The 21,596-nt window shown below is 39.5% G+C and overlaps 1 protein-coding gene and 1 pseudogene across 1 annotated transcript in view; one reads left to right on the forward strand and one right to left on the reverse strand.

Moving 5' to 3' along the window:
- The window catches only part of TDRD1 (tudor domain containing 1), a 51,276-nt gene that overhangs the window by 14,854 nt on the left and 14,826 nt on the right, over positions 1-21,596 (forward strand). The window contains exons 4-19 of the mRNA XM_065919226.1: positions 2,369-2,513; positions 4,219-4,324; positions 4,822-4,885; positions 5,711-5,815; positions 6,044-6,226; positions 6,724-6,867; positions 7,630-7,801; positions 9,036-9,122; positions 10,716-10,883; positions 11,010-11,117; positions 12,115-12,285; positions 14,569-14,811; positions 15,165-15,305; positions 16,655-16,765; positions 17,520-17,690; positions 19,520-19,795. Of these exons, the coding sequence (XP_065775298.1) occupies positions 2,369-2,513; positions 4,219-4,324; positions 4,822-4,885; positions 5,711-5,815; positions 6,044-6,226; positions 6,724-6,867; positions 7,630-7,801; positions 9,036-9,122; positions 10,716-10,883; positions 11,010-11,117; positions 12,115-12,285; positions 14,569-14,811; positions 15,165-15,305; positions 16,655-16,765; positions 17,520-17,690; positions 19,520-19,795 (2,395 nt within the window). The remainder of the gene's footprint in view (positions 1-2,368; positions 2,514-4,218; positions 4,325-4,821; positions 4,886-5,710; positions 5,816-6,043; positions 6,227-6,723; positions 6,868-7,629; positions 7,802-9,035; positions 9,123-10,715; positions 10,884-11,009; positions 11,118-12,114; positions 12,286-14,568; positions 14,812-15,164; positions 15,306-16,654; positions 16,766-17,519; positions 17,691-19,519; positions 19,796-21,596) is intronic.
- On the reverse strand, positions 1,832-2,320 carry LOC136158326 (cytochrome c oxidase subunit NDUFA4 pseudogene; annotated as a pseudogene).

A 21,596-nucleotide genomic window follows, 5' to 3' on the forward strand; every position in this document is an offset into this window, starting at 1 on the left:
CTCTTCCTACTTTGCTGAGAGCTTTCTTTTTATAATGAATAGGTATTGAATTTTTTTTTAATGCTTTTTCTTCATTCATTGATACTGTTGTGATTCTTTTCCCCTTTAACTTGTTAATTTGGTAGATTACATTGATTTTTTTTTTTAAGTTGTATCTCTGGAATAAACACCACTTGGTCATGATGTATAGTTATTTTTTATATATTACTGAATTATACCTAGTGTTGCTTTGAATAAGGATTTTTTTAATCCATTTTCATGAGTTTTGTCTGTAATTTTCTCTTTTTTATTGTCTTTTTATAGTTTGAGTGTCAAGGTAATGCTAGTTTTTTTGGGTATAGATTGTTTAGTATAAAGTCTTTAAACATTTGGTAGTGTTCTCCAATAATAAAAGCCATTTGGGCTTGAATATTTCTTTTTTGGGAGTTTTAAAATTATTCATTTTCTTTACTACCTATAGGGTTATTCAAATTATCTATTTCATATTATGATAATTTGTGATTTTTCAGGAATTGGTCCATTTTGCCACATTGTGCAATTTATGTAGAGTTGTTTGAAGTGTTCCATTATCATCTTTGTATCTTCATGGTCTGTAGTAATATATACCTATTTCGTTCCTGATATTGATAATTTCTGCCTTTGTTTTCTCCATTGTTAGCCTTGCTGGGGATTTATCAATTTTGTTAATCTTTTCAATGAACCAGGTCTTGTTTGATTGATTTTTTTCCTCCCAGTTTTATTTTTAATTTCATTGATTTCTACTTTTATCTTTATTGTTTCCTTCCTTCTGCTTGTTTTGGGCATGTTTTATTATTGTTTAGATTCTTGAGATGAGAACTTACAGTATTAATTTAAGACTTTACTCTTTTCTAATGTGTCGCTTTAGTGCTATAAATTTCTGTCTTAGCGATACATGCGTTATTTAGAAGTGTATTGTCTATAGTTTCCAAATGTGTGGAGCTTATCTCTTCTCATTCTGTTACTGATTTCTAATGTGAGTCCATTGTAGCCGAAGAACACCATTGTCTGTGTGATTTATGTCCCAGAATGTGCTCAGCTGGACAAGGATGGGAGTTAAGCTCCCCAGTGTCCTTACCACCCTCCCCCGACCCCACCATCTCCTCTCTACTTCCGTGGGGTGGAGGGAGGACTGGAGATGGGAGGATCTGGAGAGGCTCTACTCATTCCCATTGAATGGTGGTGGAAAATCCCGACTGTCTGCCAGGCTTCTTCTTAACCACCCCGGTGGTAGTGGTGATGGGGGTAAGAGGGACGCTCATTACTGCCAGGAGAAAGTCCAGGCCTCCACATGGCCTCTACAGGGAGACCCCACAGGGATGAAGTACTGGATGCCTGCTCTGTTGCCTTCTCCATATCCCCGGGTGGAGAGAGGAGTACCCCCTGTGCCCTGGTGCGGGTGGAGGTCTAGGCTCCCCAGTCTACCTTTGCTGGTGCGAGTGGGACCATAGTTTTTTTCTGCAGTGATTGTCTAGAGCAGTTACTGATGGAGGTTTTCTGTCTTGCTGGGCCGCCCCTTTCTTGGTCTTTTGGCCAGAGAGAGAGTGAGCAGGCTTTGTGCCGGGGCTTTTATTGTCTGTGCCTCTCCAGGACCCCATCTGGGTCCTTCTTTGGGCCCCAGCGTACCTCGTCTGTCTTCTGCCTTCCTTTAGACTTGCTGTGTGTTTGTCCATGTAAGTCCAAGGTGTTCGGTTGTAATTAATGGTAGGAGTAAGGAAAAGTACATCTACTTAATCTTCTCAGAAACAAAATCCCAAATCTATATTTAACAAATAAAAGAAAACAGAATATTCTTACCAAGTTTTTTTCCTTTTTTTTTTTTTTTTTTCAAGTTTCAGACTATTTATTCATCAGTGTAAATCCCACTACAATACACCAACATGATTCCGTGCATTTAGAGGGGAAATATTTCCTGGTTAAGTGGAAAATTGTGTGGATGGCTTCTGGAAGACCTTCATTCTAAGCAGCTTTAAGTGAAATATTTCATTTAGAAGTCTGGACCTTCTTTCTTCAGTTTGCTGTAATCTACGTTCACAGAGTAGAACTCGTACTGATCCTTAGGACCTAGTTTGTTCCAGGGCTCTGGGTTATTCTTTCTGTCCCAACTGACATCGGGATTGAACAGTGCCAGGCGTGTGACATACAGTGCTGCTCCAGTCCCTCCTGCTCCAATAAATATGAAGAGGGGGATCAAGCTAGGATGCTTCTTGGCCTGACCGATGATCTGGCGGAGCATGGTTGCGACAGAGGCCTCGAGCCCAAACCGAGAGAAAAACTAAGCCGCAAGGCCGGAGATTAAGCACTCACCCTCTTACCAAGTTTTAATACTGCTCTTCTCTTTTCTTCATAGAAGCCTGACAATCATGTGCCTCCTGCAAAGTCAAAGAGAGTACACAAGTTGGTTGAGAATTCCTTGTCCATAAGTAATCCAGCACTCTTCAACTCCTTAGGACCTCCTCTTCGATCAACAACTTGCCATCGCTGCGGTCTGTTTGGTAAACATATTGCTCTCAGATGCCTGTTGAATTGGGCTTCCCTGATAGCTCAGTTGGTAAAGAATCTGCCCGCAATGTGGGAGACCTGGGTTTGATCCCCGGGTTGGGAAGATCCTTTGGAGAAGGGGAAAGGCTACCCAGTCCGGGAGACCTGGATTTGATCCTTGGGTTGGGAAGATCCCTTGGAGAAGGGAAAGGCTACCCACTCCGGTATTGCTTGTTGAGTTTTTCCTTTTCACATTTGAAAAATATTTTCATGTAAAACATAAACAGATGAGTGTATATACTTCATATGCCCATTTCTGAGCTTCAGCAGCTGCCAACATTCTACCATTCCTATACATCCATATCTTCCCACTCTTACTGCTGCTTTGCTTGATTGTTTTTATACTTTTTTTTGAGATATTCAATAACATATAATATGCGCTGAAGTGCACAAACTGATAGCCCTGTCAAAATGAAGATTTCCATTTCTGCAGAAAGTTCTCTCCTGTCCCTTCCTAGTCATATACCTGCCCCACCTGAGGCAACCACTGTGGTGTCTTGACCATAATTTAATTTTTCCAGTTACAAAATTTCTCGTAAATGGAATCATACAATATGGACTCTGTGTGTGTGAAGCTTTTTCCGTTTAGAAAATATTCCTGAGTTGAATCCATGTTGTCACATGTACAGTTAATTTGTTTGTTGCTGAGTAGTATTTCACTGTGTGAGACCACAGTTTGTATATCTGTTCTGTTGAACATTTTGCTTGTGTCCAGCTTTGGGCTATTATGAATATAGCTCTCCCTGTTTTTGCATAAATCTTTGTGTGGACATAGGTTCTCGTTTCTTCTGGGTACAGACCTAGGGAGTGGGATTGCTGAGTCAAAGCTAGATGTAGGCTTCACTTTATAAGAAAAAGTCAAACCATTTTCCAAAGAGTTGTCCCATTTTGCATTCCCTCTGTTGTTGAGTTCTGATTGCTCCACCTCTTGTGTCGACATCTGGTGTTTCCAGTCCTTTTAATTTTAACTCTTCTTGTGGGTGTGTGTGGTGGTATCTCTCTGTGGTGTTAATTTTCATTTCCCCTCAGGTCAGTGATCTCGAGCAGTTTTCCTGTGCTTACTGTCTGCTTGGATGTTAGCCCCCTTTTTCCTATTTCTTCTAGAGCAGAGGCATTCGCGGTCAGCCTAGGTTTGTGGTTTTGTTTTTTTGTGGTTTTTGTTTTGTTTTTTAGATAACTTGTTTTCCTCCGTCTGGATACCGACAGCATTTTTTCTTTCAAGTTCATTTCAGAAACTTCCTGGGTTTTTCTAGGTGTGGTTGTCCCATTGGTTTTCGTTCTGTGCCTTCTTAAGAGCACAAGGTGAACCCCGCCCGTCAGACTCTGCTTGCGCACTGTCTGATACCACCGCCCCAGATTTTCTGTCCCCTTTGATTGTTCCTTTTCCAGCACGTGTTCTGGGTTCTACTTTAGCAAAGTCAGTGGTGTTTCCAGTCTGTCCTCCTGGTTTTCATCTCGGCACTCCTCTTTTTCTGCAGTTCAAGAGAGCTTTAAACGTTCAGTCTTAACCCGGAATCATGAACAGCATGATCCTCTCCATAGTCTCCTCGATAGGCTTAATAGAGTGGCACGTGATATGTCTGGTCTTTGAATCTGTCTTGCTCTTGGTGACAGATATTTGCAATAACACACTGGCGGTGTCACGGCTGTCTTCTGCAGGGTCGCTGAGGTGCTCACAGTGCAAGCAGACATACTACTGCTCCAGCATATGCCAGAGAAGGGACTGGGCCGCCCACAAAATCGTGTGCAAGCCTGTCCAACAGAAGTAAGTGTGAGTCTTAAGCATTTCATTAGAGGATATTTTAAAATGTGGGGGTTTTTTTTTTGGTAGTATAGGATCAAATCAGGTAAGCAGGCAGAAGTATGTAAATGTTGCTCCCTGTTACTTTTTTTACTGAAGTATAACAAAACGTACAAATCCAAAATGAACAACTGTATAATTTTTGATCCTCGGAACTCTGTTTTAGGTAACATAGGGATTATTTCCATTTTGCAGATAGGAACACTGAGGCTTGGAGAATAGGCTTGTCTCCCTTTGATTAGGCGGCTTTTGGCAAAAGCGCACCTGTGCACAGAGCAGACCATTGCATAGCCAGCATGGGTAGTATTGCCTTGTTACTACTGTGATTCTCTTCTGGAAGAGGCTGATTTGCTCTTTCTGGGTTTTGCAGAGAATTTAACATAGCTGTGGCCCCTACCACAATTATGTTACCATTAATTAGTTCTGTGCCATATGTTTTATAATTGGTTGCTTTATTTCAGTTTCCACAAACTTGAAGATTATAAATCACATTTTGAAACAAAGAACATGGAAGTGAAAGATGAGGTATGATATGTTTATACTCTTTCTTTGCCCTAAGAGCAAGTTTTTAATGATGCCCATTATTTCAAAATAAGAGGACTGAAGCTAAATAAAATATTTATGACTTATTTCTCCATTTCACCAGTGTTCTTTTTTTTTTATGTTAAATAAATCTGTACACCCTAGTGATCTTCGGTGACTGTAAGGGGTCTACAAGAATTGTTTATGCCCAGCTGTTTTTTTTTTTTTTTTTCCTAAAAATTAGGACTTGAGATGCTGTGTCTGGCTGTAGGCGGATGGCTGCGAGTTCTTTCTTTTTTTAGTCCCTGTGTGCACGGCTCTCTAGCTTTATGTACTGGATTCTGATAGGGCCCTGTTATCTAAAGGAACATTTTTTTCCTGTTAATATCTTTCTTCCATGTAGGTAAGTATGTGAAGTAAATCATTTGTAATCTGGAAAGTATCACTGAATCCAATTCATATAGATAAATTTTAGTCTTCTCTAGCTGGTCCTGGCTTCTACTTTCAAAAAGAAAACCCATCCCCATAAAAATGTTAACAAGGGAAAACTTAAAACACTGCCTCCTCCCCCTTCCCCCCCTCCCCTTTTTAAAATAAACTCAACATTGTTATCACCATCATGGCCTGATTCTTGCGTGATCCCAGTGCTGTGTACTCTGCCTGTGGGCAGTTTTGTTTTAATGACTCTTGAAGATGTGTGTTATTTCTCTATGCTTTTTTCCAAACCTGAGCTGTTTTGACCTTGATTCTAGCAAATACTGGCCATAGTTTTAAAAAGGGTGCTTGTAAAGTAACTCACTAACTTGTTTTGTTTTGTTTTCAAACCAGAGTGACTGTCCTCTCACAGTTACTAAAGAAAGAGCTATTTGTGCTGATAAAATAATGTTTTCTGATTTGAGAAGCCTACAACTCAGGAAGTCCATGGAAATAAAGGTATCTGCTGTTTAATTTCCACAGACAGAGATCCAAAGCACTACAGATTTTTTTTCCTTGTTTCCCGTGTTTAATTTGAATTTATAAGATCGCTCCAAAATAGTACTGAAATTGATACAAATTGCAGAAACTATCTCTAGCACTTTTTGTATCTTGTTACAGAGCTTTATAGAATTAACATTTGCTGTATTTCTCAGCAAATTACTGCAACTTTTTTGTCTTTGAAAGGGTACAGTTACTGAATTCAAACACCCAGGTGACTTCTATGTGCAGTTATATTCTTCAGAAGTTTTAGAATACATGAACCAACTCTCTGCGAGCTTAAAGGAAACTTATGCAAATAAGGCACACGAAGAAGATTATGTTCCTGTGAAGGGGGAAATTTGTGTTGCCAAGTACACTGTTGATCAGGTAACCCCTGATGAAATGAATTATTAAATAAGACGTTTTAATTTACTTTGGTTCTGTCAGCTCATCACCAGCGCTCTTAATGATGCGTTAGATGGCTTGAGGCGAGGTTCTGGTCACACCACCGTTTCTCTTCCTCAGTCAGGAGTCCAGGTCTGCTTGCTCACTTCCTTGATGCCCCAGGCCTCTCCAGCTCTACACGTAGGCTCCTCAGTTGCTGGGTGGGTAGGAGGGATTACGAGTCCTGGAGCTTGTGTTTGTTTGTATAGCCAAGTCTGCTGGACTAGGATAGCCTGGGGATTGTGCAGGTTAAAGCATCTAAAATGGACAAGTTTGGGGAATTCTGAGCCAGATTCTTAGGAAGTTAACTTGTTAATGGAGCATCTCAGAACAAAACAGTAACCTTTCCTTAGCAAGTTCTATAGATTGATTGAGAGTTTTTAAACCTAAGGTTGTGAAATGGTGTTTTGAAGCAGAACACTGTCATATTTCACTTTCAGACCTGGAACAGAGTAATAATTCAAGACGTTGATCTGCTGCAGAAGGTGGCACAAGTCTTATATATTGATTATGGAAATGAAGAAATAATCCCAGTAAACAGAATTCACCAACTAAACAGGAAAATTGACTTGTTTCCGCCTTGTGTGAGTCTCTTTTACTTTCTGAATTCCTACTAGTGTCCCAAAAAAGATGTTTTTAATGTTTTGATAGACACAGTATTTGCATGTTCTTTTACCATGGTTATTCTGAAAAAGTACCAATTGATATATCTTTTACTATGTAGAGAAATACTAATGGACTTTCTTGGCTCCACTTTATTAGGCCTTACTTAAAGTACTGCCACAGACTTCCCTGGTGGCTCAGACGGTAAAACGTCTGCCTACAATGCGGGAGACTGGGGTTTGATCCCTGGGTCGGGAAGATCCCCTGGAGAAGGAAATGGCAACCCACTCCAGTACTCTTGCCTGGAAAATCCCATGGACAGAGGGTCCCGGTAGGCTACAGTTCATGGGGTCGCAAAGAGTCGGACACAACTGAGCAACTTCACTTTCACTCACAGGTGAGGAACTTGGCATTTTTAGGGACACTTTATCAGTCTACTCTTTAGAAATAATCATTTCTATATTTATTACATTTGAAAGTGACTGGAATTTATGTGTAATTGAGGGATAATTACTGTCTTTTCATGGATTTCTCAAACTTCAAGACCCAAAAGGTAAAATGTCGTGGATAGACTTATCAAGAGGGACAAATAGTTATTCATAGAATTGTTTATCAGGTTAGTACTTGAAGATTTTTGATAAATCTTCAGCATGAAATACATTGTTCTTAAAAAAATCTTTACATAATTAGAAAAAAGTCATTTTCAAATACTAATCTCTAGTACCTTGTATAAAATCTTTCAGGCCATAAGATGCTTTGTGGCCAGTGTTATCCCAGCAGAGGGGAATTGGAGCAATGATTGTATCAAAACTATTAAATCGCTGTTAATGGAGCAGTACTGCTCTTTAAAGATAGTGGACATCTTAAAAGAGGAAGGGGTGACCTTTGCTGTGGATGTTATGATGACAAGTTCAGGTAAGATCTGACTCTTTCTTTTTAAGTGGAGCACTTAATGTTAACTCAGAGAAAAAATAGAAACATGAAGTGAGACCAAGTAAGCCCTGGTCTGGAGTCATTTAGATTGGGATGGAAAGTACGGCCTTGGCTCTGCTATTGCAGTTGGCAGTTTGTCAGAGACAAAGCATGAGTTTATAGAATTGAGTGTATTAAGAGCTAGATCTAGATGTAGTCTGGAAACACTGTATTATCTTTTTTATATAGCTATTATAATATTCCTAATTTCTACTCATTTACTGGGAAAATTCAGGAATTTCTCTCTGAATTTGACCATCCTCACCATCAGTGCTTTTTCTTTGAACAGCCTTCACAGAACTGGATTTGGTTAGCATTATTGTTGTTTAATCGCTAAGTCATGTCTGACTCTTCTGCGACCCCATGGACTCCTCTGCTGGGTCAGGGAAGATCTAGAGAAGGAAATGGCAACCCACTCCAGTATTCTTGCCTGAAAAATCCCAGGGACTGAGGAGCCTGGTGGGCTATAGTCCATAGGGTCACAAAGAATCTGCCATGGCTTAGTAACTAAACAACATCAAGAATTAAAGTTGTAGAAATGGAAGCAGTTTCAGATCCTGTTCTTCCTTTATGGCTTTGTACATATTTTAAAAGTGACTTTTTATATTCCCTTTATGTGCTTTTAATTGCCTCTTGATTTCCAAGGTATTATTACTCTTCTACTGTTTTAAGACCCATGGTTGGTTGGTTTTTGGTAGAAAATTCAGTTCACCTTTTTGTGAAATTAAGTATAAAATCTGTATGTTTTGTTTCTTTGCTGTGTGTGTTTCATATTACGACTTGAGCTTTTGGATACTGTTGATATTTCTCAGTCATACTTTAAATCTGAGATGCAGTAGTCTTATGTCTTAAATTTATTTTTTTCTTGTAAATGGTGATTATTCTAAGCATGCCAGTGAGGTGGTAGCTAAATCTTTGATGTTAGTCGTAATTTTTAAGTGAAATATTTTTATTAAGTTTTTTGTCAAGTAATGATTGGGTTTTTGCCTCAATTTTTAAAGCTGAGCATTAATAAACTATGTTTTTCAGCTAGAAGCTGAACTAGTAAAAAAGTTAGCCAGTATGTGAATACTTATAATCTCCAAATCATGTGACTAGGATGCATTTGTTTTGTGTTTATTCTCTTCCTCTAATACTTGGTGCATCTCAATGAAAATGTTTTCTGAATCACTTTTAGGAAAATTCTTAGACCACGTGCTTATAGAAATGGGATATGGTGTGAAACCTAAGGGACAGAATTCTAAGAAGCAAAGTACAGATTCAGGTGAGTATACAGGTTAATACTGAGCGGTATAGTGATTTTAGTTATTGAAGAATATATTCTCTACTAAATGAAAAAAGCACAACTATCACACTGTCAGATTTAATGGAAATGATAACCATTCTGTAAACTTTATAGAAGGAAAATGATAATCTTGAATTTAGTAGTGTATTATTTTCTTATTTCTTTCTTTTTTTTTTTTTTTTTTTTTTTTTTTTTATTTTCTTATTTCTAATCAGTCTTCCCTCATGTTTTCCTTCCTCTCTTACCAGCTAATTCTCCATTTGATAATTACCAGAGATTACGAAATACCAAACATCACGGCACTTTTGAGTTGAGGGATTTTTAGCTAACATTTCCGTAATTTGATTTGTTTTTCCTCCTTCCTTCTCGTTCTGGCAGTAATAAATAGGGCTATAGCATTCTCTTCTGGTAGGGTGGTATTTCTTCTTAAATTTTCCACTTATTTAATTGTGTAATTTTCATTTAATCCAACAGGAAAACCAACAAGTTTTGCTGTCAGCATTTTATTTTCTCTTTGCCTAGCCTTAATGTATTGCTTTTTGTAGTCTGCTTTCTCCTTTTTTTTTTTTTGCTCTTTTTCCAATGACTTTACATGTAGATGCACTTATTTTCTATTTCTCATTCTCTCAGATGATTGCTAGATTAACGATGCTGTGATGGAACACAGCCTGTCACAGAGAAACTTTAGTCCTTCTTAAATCTACTTTATCTCTCAGCTCCCATCTCTTATGCTATATAATTGGTTGCTAAATCTTTATTAGTTCTTCTTCCTAAATAGCATTTGTATATTTCTTTATTTTCGCTTCCTTTTTTAAAAACCTTTTTTTTTCCCTCCTGCCATTTTTCTGGTTCAGGAGTCCTCATCATTCATGGATCATTGCAACAGCCTCCCAATTTATCTCTCGTCTCCTGTCTGTATTTTTATAGTACTGCCTATATGAATCTCGGAAACATAAATCTGGGTGTGACAGCCCTGCTAAAAAGCTGTCAGTAGTTTTTTGCCATCTGGAGGCAAAAACCCGATACTTCATGGTCTGAAAGTAGTCACAGTTGAAACCATAAATGATGGTGGTGTCTTAGGGAGAGTGTAAAGTGAGGGAAATGAACCTGGGCTTAACAATACCAAGGGAGAAGCTGTGATGGGAGAGGTGGAAAGAGAACGTGGAGAATGTTGCCAGAATAACAGAAGAGTCGGTCTTCTGAGCGGGAGTCATCAGCAGTAACAGATGCTGTCCAGGGGTCCAGGGGAAGGAACAAAAGCCGCCCAGCGGAATACCTGTGGGCAATGCAGGCCCAGAGGGAAGGGGTTGTCAGATGACTGCTCGCAGAAGCACGGGGTGCGTACTGGGGGCCCTGGGGAGGGCACCTGACCACATTTGGAGGGAAGCCTTTCGCAGGGACGTCATACCGAGCAGGAAAGACTCCAGTTGTTGAGAGATCTGGGAGTATGTTCTGGAAAAAGGACCAGCATGTAGTGAGGCCTAGAGGTGTGAAAGAGCACGGGGCAGCCTGAAAAACCGGGAAATGGGATTAACAAAACCAGAATGGCTTACCTCTCTGTTTTCTGATAAGGTGATCTTGACGATGTCAGAAAAATGACCGCTGAAAACAAAATTGTCGTGGACAGAAGTGACCTCATCCCCAAAGTGTTGACTCTGAATGTAGGGGATGAGTTTTGTGGTGTGGTCGCCCACGTTCAGACTCCAGAAGACTTCTTTTGTCAACAGCTACAAAGTGGGCGTAAGTAAATCTTGATCAGTGCTGTCAATGTAACATACTTTATCTGTCAAGAGACTCCACCTGCAGATGTGCAGGTAACATGGAGACTTGCATTTCTGTGGTTTAAGATGTGGTTTTTGTCTCCAGGTAAGCTTGCTGAGCTTCAGAGGTCGCTCGGCGAGTACTGCAGCCAGGTACCTCCGCGCTCGGATTTCTATCCCACCATTGGTGACATCTGCTGTGCTCAGTTCTCCGGTAAGGAGGAGGGAGTGGTGTTAAATTTTCTACTTACAGTTAGGTACCAACAAGTGAAAGACTGAGGGCAGGAGGAGAAAGGGATGACCGAGGTGGGATGGCATCACCGACTCGATGCGTTTGAGCAAGCTCCGCAGAGTTGGTAATGGACAGGGAAGCCTGGCGTGCTTCAGTCCATGGGGTCGCAGAGTCGGACACGACGGGAGCGACAAAACTGAACTGAACCAACAAATGAAACAGTGTCTTGGGTTTGCATTAGATGGCTGCATTTGAAGTTTGTCCTGCACCAGTTATGTTTTTAAATATATCCAATTAAGCAGAATCAAAGTGCATGAGGGAGGAAGCTTTGAGGGTGTGGTGGTGTAGGAGGTTTTTATCTTATCAACTCTTTAGTTTAGGAGACTGATACAGATACTTGTTTATGTCATTTGGGAATGCGGAACTGCCCAGGGTCGTGTCTTGGCCAGTTCTCTTTGGACCAGGAAGAGGGTTTGGAGGCTCAGCCTCTGTAGCTCCTCAGATGATGACCCTGTGATGACCGGGTTCAGTCATTTGCTGGAGGGCAGTCCGGTGGCCCTCCCGAGAGGGGAGATACAAGCAGGCCTGCAGTAAATCTGTGGCTTGGTTGATGGAGTCTGGTTGACTCATATTGTCGGGTATTCTATAATTGATCAAGACTTCATGGATTCACCCACAAGACCAGGACATCTTCCCAGTCCTAATGAGTCTACTAGGGAGCCAAAGCATGGAAGTAAATAGCAACAGCAGCATGCAACTAGAGTGGCCTGGTAAGGGCTGAATAAAAGTGACATTTTAGGAGTTGAAAGCTTCTGATAGGCAAAAGTAGCAGTGTTGAATGAGCATACATTGTTCAGTAAAGCTTGATGTTACATGAAAAGAGAGTCTACCTTAAATGACCATCTAAATTGAGGAGGGAAGGTTTTTGTTTATATCTACATTAGAAAAAACATTTCCAATGAGTCTCTTCTGTTTTCAGAGGATGACCAGTGGTACCGTGCCTCTGTTCTGGCTTATGCTTCTGAGGAATCTGTGCTGGTCGGATATGTGGACTATGGAAACTTTGAGATCCTTAGCTTGACAAGACTTTGCCCCATAACTCCCAAGTTGCTGGAATTGCCAATGCAAGCTATAAAGTGTGTGCTGGCAGGTATATAATTTTTATGGTTCTCATATACTTAAAATACTGAAACCTAAAGTAAGAGCATTGGAATGGAAATTAAACTAGTGATCAAGGAATATGTTTAGATACAGCTTACCTTAATGCAAAAATAATCTTAATAAACCTTTGGGAAATACAGGTGACTCTTGTGCTGTCTGTGCTGTGCTTAGTCGCTTAGTCGTGTCCGACTCTCTGGGACCTGATGGACTGTAGGCCACCAGGCTCCTCTGTCCATGGAATTCTCTAGGCAAGAATACTGCAGTGGGTTGCCATGCCCTCCTCCAGGGGATCTTCCCAACCCAGGGACTGAACCTAGGTCTCCCACATTTCAGGTAGATTCTTTACCAACTGAGCCACCAAGGAAGCCCTTGCTATCTATAATAAAACTGAATATACCTGTGTTTATGAAATTGATTATTCTTTCCTTATTTCCTTGTGTTTTAATATAATCACAGCAGTCTGTTGGTTGGGTGTATTAGGGGAAAATCTGCTTTTAAATTCTACTGTTCATGGAAATTTTCGGGTAAGAATACTGGAGTAGGTTGCCATTTCCTTCTCTGGGGATCTTCTTGACCCAGGGATCTCAGGCGGTAAAGAATGTGCCTGTAATGTGGGAAATTTGGGTTTGATCCCTGGGTCAGGAATATTTCTCTGGAGAAGGAAATGGCAACCCACTCCACTGTTCTTGCCTGAAGAGTTCCACCGACAGAGGAGCCTGGTGGGCCACAGTCTGTAGGGTGGTAAAGAGTTGGACATGACTGAGCGACTTTTACTTTGACTGCTTTTAAAAACAGTAAGAACATGAATGATTGTATGCTTAGAAACTACTGTACATGTAATGTGTCCCTCTAGGAGCAGGAGCTTCTTTCCAACTTAAAAGATTGGCTTCTACAACTTTGATTCAAAGTACCATAATTTAGTATCTGCTTATCAGAAGGATATTTCCAAGTTTTTGCTACTAGCGGTGTTCTCTTAACTACATTTCACAACTTACCCAAGATGGTTTTGTTAGGAAGAGGTACAGGCTGCTATGTATAAATTAAATAAGCTGTATAGATATATAGTACAGGACAGAAAATGTAGCCAGTATTTTATAACTTTGAGTGGAGTATAAAAATACTGAATTGCTGTGTTGTACACCTGAAATTAATGCAGTACTGTAAATCAAATATACCTCAATTTAGAAATTAATTTTTTAGGTTAAAGCGTCTGCCTGCAATGTGGGAGACCTGGGTTCAATCCCTGGGTCAGGAAGATCCCCTGGAGAAGGAAATGGCAACCCACTCCAGTATTCTTGCCTGGAGAATCCCATGGACGGAGGAGCCTGGTGGGCTACAGTCCACGGTATCGCAAAGAGTCAGACACAACTGAGCGACTTCACTTTCTTTCTTTCTTTCTTTCCTTGGGATAGGTTGTAAAATATAGTCATATTGCAGAATGCCTCCTTAGGTGGAATGGAGGTGTCGGAGGTCTGCTGCTTTTCGTGTCTGTGTACCTGTTTTGATAGTTCTCTGGAAAAGGTGGAACTGCTGTACACACCTGCCAAAAATGTAGGAGGGAGTCAGCTCCTTCACTCAAATAGATACTTCTGTGTTATTTCATCTTGGCCAATTTTGATAAACTAAAACATTTTAGTCTGTTTCATTACAAATGAGATTGGAGGTTTTCTCGTAAGTTACTTGGCTCTTAGTTTTATGAAATGACTAGGCATAATGTCAGGATTGTTGATTCTGTGGCCCTTTCAGTAAATACTACAGATGTTTCGTACATCATCAGTGTTAGTGAGTGGGGTTTTTTCCTGGATTGTTCTATACTTTTGTTTATGATTTTCTTAACCTTATTGAGCTATAATTTATATACCATAAAAGTCACTGTTTTAGGTGTATAATACAATGATTTTTAGTAAATTTATCAAGTTGCACCACCATCTCCATAACCCAGTTTTGGAACGTTTCCATCACCCCACTGAGATCTCTTATGCCCATTTGTAGTTAATCCTAGCTTCCCAGGCAACCACTAATCTACTTTCTGTCTTGTAGGTTTGCTTTTTTGGACATTTCATATCGATGGATTTATGATGGTTTGTTTACATAGAAACATGGAAGTTTTTTTACAAACTTTGTAATGTTTTTTCATTTTCATGTCTAGAAATTCCTTCTCTAATGGATTTTTTGGTTCCAGTGTTTGTCATAGATTCCTTACGGTTAACTTTGTGGAAATTAGGAGCTAAATTTCTAGTATTTGAACATTCTTTTAAAAATTCTTTGTTAGGAGTAAAGCCATCATTAGGAATTTGGACTCCAGAAGCTGTTTGTCTGATGAAGAAAATTGTACAGAACAAAATGATCACAGTGAACGTGGTGGACAAGCTGGAAAACAGTTCCCTGGTGGAACTTATAGATCGGTCTGTGACACCCCACATCAGTGTCACCAAAGCACTCCTCAATGCAGGCTTTGCCGTGGAGGACAAGGGACTAGTGACAGATAAACCCAGTGACGTGAAAGAAACCAGTGGTGAGTAAGTTGTCTACCAGGTAATGTCCATGTTGGAATTCAGATGACTCTGTGAATGTGTGGGTTCTCATACTTTTAAAAAGAATTGACGTTGAGTACGTTTTGTCTTTTTAAATCCACCATTCATCCAGAGAGTATGTTTGGGTCACTGGCAGCTGAAGATTGATCAGAAATGTGAATTTGAAATTTGAAATTCAGTGAGAATAGTAATGGTTAATTCTGAGATTAATTAACTTTCCTGTAAAGTCAGTAAGAAAGTCATTGGAAGTTCTGTTCTTTGAAAACAGGTTCTTCCTGCCTTTGACCCACCACTCTGGCCATTTGTTTAGCAAAATATCCATTTATTTTCACAGTTCCTTTGGGTATAGAAGCAAAAGTCAATCCACCGGAGTGGACATGGGTTGAACTTGCTGTTGATGAAACAGTAGATGTTGTGGTCTGTGTGATTGATAGTCCTGGAGAATTTTACTGCCATATGCTTAAAGGGGATGATGGTAAGTTGACTCTTACCTACTTATGTTACATTGTCATAGATAATAAATCAAGAAAAGTTTGTGGTTGGGTGATGATACTGTTCCCTCTTCAGTAAGGGCCAAGTGGGTGTTTGTATTTCCAAGAAAGATAAGAATCCTGGAGTGAGTTGCCATTCCCTTCTCCAGGGGATTTTCCCCACCCAGGGATTGAACCTGGATCTCCTGCATTGCAGGCAGACTGTTTACCGTCTGAACTACCAGGGAAGCCCCCTGGCTACACTTGGTTGCCTTTTATTCTGTTGTAAGCCGTGATTTCTGTTTTCAATGGTGTCTCTTTTTTATCCAATTTGGGTTTCACAGATTGTCTCCTAAATTTATTTTTGGAAAAACTGAATCGTTGACTTCATTTAAGTATAACGTACACATAGAGAGGTGCACAGATAAGAGTGATGTGTGTGCTTGGGCCCTGGAGAGGGTGCCCTTGAGGTCAGACAGGCCCCTTCCCTCCGCAGCGTGTGAAAGTGCCCTCTCCCACACCATTTCCAACAGTGTGTGCTTACATTTTCTTATTTCGACTAATCTGAAAGGTGACAGTTCTAACTTGATGCAGTTTAACTTCCATTTCTGTGAATGGGCCTTTGCCACATGTTTAAAAGATATTTTCCTTCTACTTTGTATGGTGTTCAGATGGCTTTTTAAAGTTCTCCATGGCCCGTGTCTTTCTCATCACATCTCTGGTGTTTTTCTTCAGTGGCTCACCTTTCCACTCTCCTCTGCCAGACCACTCCCACCAAGTGTTTTTGGCTGCTTAATTTGGTCCTGTGCCTCAGAGCCGTTTCTTTTTCTGCAATGCCCTCTCCTTTCAGATTTCTCTATGAGACCTTTAGTGCACAGAGCCCACCTCTCTGAATTTCCTTCGCAGACACTGCCTGCACCACCCACTTAGTGGTGGTTCGTATATACTCCTTCAGGACAGCTTGTATGTGACTTCCTTTCTGTGCAGGCTTGTCTGCCGTTTCCCGGTATACACGCAAAAGCCCATGCTCTAGCCTACTGACAATGATGCCATCATTGTGGCTCCCTGCCCAGTAAATTGTTGGTATGGAGTTTACCGAGAATATTACCTAAATAATTAGCTAAATAAATAATATTAATATTATTTATTAATAATAATAAATAATATTAGCTAAATAATGATTGACTTGCCCAAGTTCTTAATAAGGAAAAGGGAAAGGCATTTGCTGTACTTTATAATTGTCTGCAGATGTACCTGGATTTTTATCATCAAAACACTTTCCAGCTTTAAAGGAAAGTCTGCTACTCAGCATGTTTTAAAAATGTTAAATGCCGTCTGTGTGTTGTGCTTTCAGCCCTAAAGGAGCTCAATGATTTGAACAACTTACTAGCAGAACACTGCCAGCAGAAGTCGCCTAGTGATTTTAAGGCAGAAGTAGGGCAGCCTTGTTGTGCTTGCTTTGTAGGTAAGTTGCAGTTGGCACAGTCTTGACTGTTAGAATCTTTTATTTCTTGACATCCAAACCTCATTTTTAGTGTGTATTTTCTTCCTGTTGTTTAGGCAGATATTTTTCATAATCAAAATTAGGTGAATGCTTAAGATCTTGTGTTTTCTCCCTTCTCTCTCTGTAACAAGGAGTCTCCAAATGATACTTTCTTACTTAACTTTGAAAGTGCTTTTCTTTCCAGAATTTCTGATAGCAGTGAAAGGGAGACCTGTTCACTGCAGGTTCATTGTTTTTTCTGGTTACCCTTTGCATGTTTATCTTGAAAATATATTTGATGAAATCCCTTAATTTCATTGCATGTTTTTCTGTTTATTTTTTATATTATTTACCAAGTAACAGGTAAAACAGTCTCATTAGCAATAACAGAATTATGTCCTCCAGTTTGACAAATATGTTCAAGCTTATTAAGTCTTTTCTTAATATTCTGCTTACTAAAAAATATATATATATATATTCTGCTTACTGGTTAGGTTATGAATGAAATCTTTATGTAGATGTAGAAGTGTGATGCTATAAAAACTTTGGGGATAATTCTAAGAATGAATTTTGAGAATTCTTCTAGAGATTTCTGAATTAAAAGCTAAAGGTAACATCTGGAAAAAGAACAAATTTATTAGCTACTTTAGACAAAGGATGGTCTTTTTCAAAATAAAAATTTCAAATCTCAATAGAAGGGAAATACTCCATGTTGTAAACTTTGTATTAAATCTAGGTGACAGTAATTGGTACCGTGCTTTGGTCAAGGAAATCTTACCAAATGGAAACTTTAAAGTACATTTTGTAGATTATGGAAACATTGAAGAAGTCACTGCAGATGAACTTCAAATGATCCCATCCAAGTTTTTAAAACTTCCATTTCAAGGGATACAGTGCTGGTTAGTAGGTATGATGCAAAATGAGAAATTTTGTCAATTGTCTTCTAATACTTAGATTACAAAAAATTCTCTGTTAATATATCTCTAATTTTAATATTTTGTGTAAGCTATTTTGTTTTAAAGAGCCTCAAGTATTTCAGCCTTTTGTTTTAGCAATTTTGCTTCTAATAATTCATCCTCCCAAAACAGTCTTATGAGTTCACCAAGTTCACCTACATGGATATTCATTACACTACTGTTAATCATGGCAGAACAATCTAAATAGCTAGAAATAGAGCCTTGGTTAAATGAGGATCCATATAGTAGGTAGTGAAAGTGTTAGGTACTCATTCATGTCTGATTCTTTGTGACCCCATGAACTATAGCCTGCCAGGCTCCTCTGTCCATGGAATTCTCCAGACAAAAATACAGGAGTAGGTCGCCATTCCCTTCTCCAGGGGATCTTTCCAACCCAGGGATCAAACCCGGGTATCCTGCATTGCAGGCAGATACTTTACCATCTGAGTCGCCAGGGAAGCCCATAGTGGGTAGTGGTGATGTCTATTTCATAAGGATGTTGTGAGAATTGTTGAGTGAATGTTTAGACCGGGGCCTAGCACTCAGAAAGTTCCATTAATTGTTCTTATTACACAGTCATTAAAATGTTAAATATGTATTGTTGATATGAAGAGCAGTTCTTGAATTAAGTGAAGGAAGCCAGTTATAAAAGAGATGCAGGGTAGTATTGTGATTAAGAGAACAGATTAGCACCACCTCTGCTGCCTGCTAGCCGTGAGGTCTTAGGTAAACTGGTTAAACTCTGTGCTTCCTTTCTCTCATCTGGAGAACTATTGTACCTTCCTCAAAAAGACATTAAGAATAAAAGAGATATAAAGTATAAAGCACTGAATACTGCCTAACGTAGTAATTTTTTAGCTATGAAATTTTTATAATTTTATATTATTTGTATAAGTTTTTAGTATTATAAAATTTCTTTATAAAAGAATCATGAATGTGTATCCATGTGAGTATTTCCATATACACGTAAAGATTATGGAAGGTTGCATACAAAAATGTTAGTAGCAGTCATGTATGGAAGCATTAGATGCTTTTTATTTTTCCTTTTGCCTGTCTGGTTTCTTATTTTACACTGAGTATGATTTGGATTATTATTTGTAATTACCATGTTTTATGTCAGTGCTTCTTAAAAGTGTGATCCCCTCCCACCCTACAACCAGTGAGTAGTATCAGTATGAGAGCTTGTTAAAAACACAAATTCTCAGTCCCCACCCAAGACCTGCTACTAAATTGGAAACTCTAGCGTGGGGCCCCCCAATCTGTGTTCACCAGCCCTCTAGGTAATTCAAATGCACAGCCACATTTGAGAATCACTGTTACGAAAATTAGGGTGTAAGTCAAAGTTATCCTAGAAAAATACTTTTTGGTTTCAAATTTAAGATGACATTTTAAAATTATCATTGGAAAATTATGTGAAAGTATGTTTTGTTTAAATCAGAATGATTGATACTGATGATTGTGTATATAACAATGATGGCTTCTAGAAAGAGTAATTCTGTTTTTGCCTATTGGGAAGAATGCCAGGTGAAGATAAGTTAGGGAGGAAAGTCATGACAGACCCTGAGTCTCCTAAAACCCCAGTAGTGAGTAGTGTTTTTGCAGATACATTATCTACAACACAGGCACAGAGGATGTAGATGTATAATTGACTATTGAGAAAAGATATTAAAAACCACTGACCTGAAAGGTAAACTTGGCAAGGGGAGTCCTGGATGTTATTGAGGCAAAAAATGTGGCTTTGGGGCACAGAATTCTTGTTAATGCTATTCTTATTTGTTAGGTATACAGCCTAGAAACAAACACTGGAGTAAAGAAGCCATAGCAAGATTTCAGACGTGTGTTGCCAGGATAAAACTACAAGCCCAAGTGGTTGAAATCACTGAAAACGGAGTGGGGATTGAACTCACTGATCTTTCCACTTCTTATCCCAGAATCATTAGCGATATTCTGATTGATGAACAACTGGTTTTAAAAGCTGGTTCACCACATATAGACTTAGTGAAAACCAGACCTGTTGATAAGCATGACCTTCAGATTGATACACTGGGGCTTCAAGGTAACATTTTTAAACTGTTATTTAAATTTGTGTTCTCCTTTGCTATTATAGGCTATGAAAATTGTGCTATTTCAAGTGACAGAATTTTCCTGTAGAAATACCGTTTGTGGAAATAGATTAGTAATAGGTAATTAAAATCAGTTTAGTGTTTATTGAATTCAACATCATGGTAATCAGTTTAATGTTTATTCATTCAATATCATGGTAATCCAACTCTATGCCCCAGCCAGTAATGAAGAAGCTAAAGTTGAATGGTTCTCTGAAGACCTACAAGACCTTCTAGAACTAACACCAAAAAAAGATGTCCTTTTCGTTATAGGGGACTGGAATGCAAAAGTAGGAAGTCAGGAAACACCTGGAGTAACAGGCAAATTTGGCCTTGGAGTACTGAATGAAGCAGGGCAAAGTCTAACAGAGTTTTGCCAAGAGAACGCACTGGCCATAGTAAACACCCTCTTCTGAGAACACAAGAGAGGCCTTACACATGACATCACCAGATGGTCAACACCGATATCAGATCGATTATTTCTTTACAGACAAAGATGGAGAAGCTCTATACAGTCAACAAAAACGAGACTAGGAGCTGACTGTGGCTCAGATCATGAACAATTTATTGCCAAATTCAGACTTAAGTTGAAGAAAGTAGGGAAAACCACTAGACCATTCAGATATGACCTAAATAAAATCCCTTACTATTATACAGTGGATGTGAGAAGTAAATTCAGGGATTAGATTTGATAGACAGAGTGCCTAATGAACTATGGACGGAGATTCGTGACATTGTATAGGAGATAGAGATCAAGACCATCCCCAAGAAAAAGAAATGCAAAAAACCAAAATGGCTATCTGAGGAGGCCTTACAAATAGCTGTGAAAAAAAGAGAAGCGAAAAGCAAAGGAGAAAACGAAATAAATACCCGTTTGAATGCAGAGTTCCAGATAACAGCAAGGAGAGATCAGAAAGCCTTTCTTTGTGATCAGTGCAAAGAAATAGAGGGAAATAAAAGAATGGGAAAGACTAAGAGATCTCATCAAGAAAATTAAGAGATACCAAGGGAACATTTCATGCAAAGATGGGCTCAATAAAGGACAGAAATGGTATGGAACGAACAGAAGCAGGAGACATTAAGAAGAGGTGGCCAAAAAAACACAGAACTATACAGAAAAGATCTTCATGACCCAGATAACCACGATGGTGTGATCACTCACCTAGAGCCAAACATCCTGGAGTGTGAAGTCAAGTGGGCCTTAGGAAGCATCACTATGAGCAAAGCTAGTGGAGGTGATGAAATTCCAGTTGCTGCTGCTGCTAAGTCACCTCAGTCGTGTCTGACTCTGCGCGACTCCACAGACGGCAGCCCACCAGTCTCCCCCGTCCCTGGGATTCTCCAGGCAAGAACACCGGAGTGGGTTGCCATTTCCTTCTCCAATGCACGAAAGTGAAAAGTGAAAGTGAAGTCGCTCAGTCGTGTCCGACTCTTTGCGACCCCATGTACTGCAGCCCACCAGGCTCTTCCTTCCATGGGATTTTCCAGGCAAGAGTAGTGGAGTGGGGTGCCATTGCCTTCTCTGAATTCCAGTTGAGGTATTCTAAATCCTGAAAGACGATGCTGTGAAAGTGCTGCACTCAGTATGCCAGCAAATTTGGAAAACTCAGCAGTGACCACAGGACTGGAAAAGGTCAGTTTTCATACCAGTCCCAAAGAAAGGCAATGCCAAAGAATGTTCAGACTACCTCACAATTGGACTCATCTCACATGCTAGCAAAGTAATGCTCAAAATTCTCCAAGCGAGGCTTCAAC

The sequence above is a fragment of the Muntiacus reevesi genome, chromosome 2 (assembly GCF_963930625.1).
Source record: "Muntiacus reevesi chromosome 2, mMunRee1.1, whole genome shotgun sequence".
In the NCBI taxonomy this organism is placed as follows: Eukaryota; Metazoa; Chordata; class Mammalia; order Artiodactyla; family Cervidae; genus Muntiacus; species Muntiacus reevesi.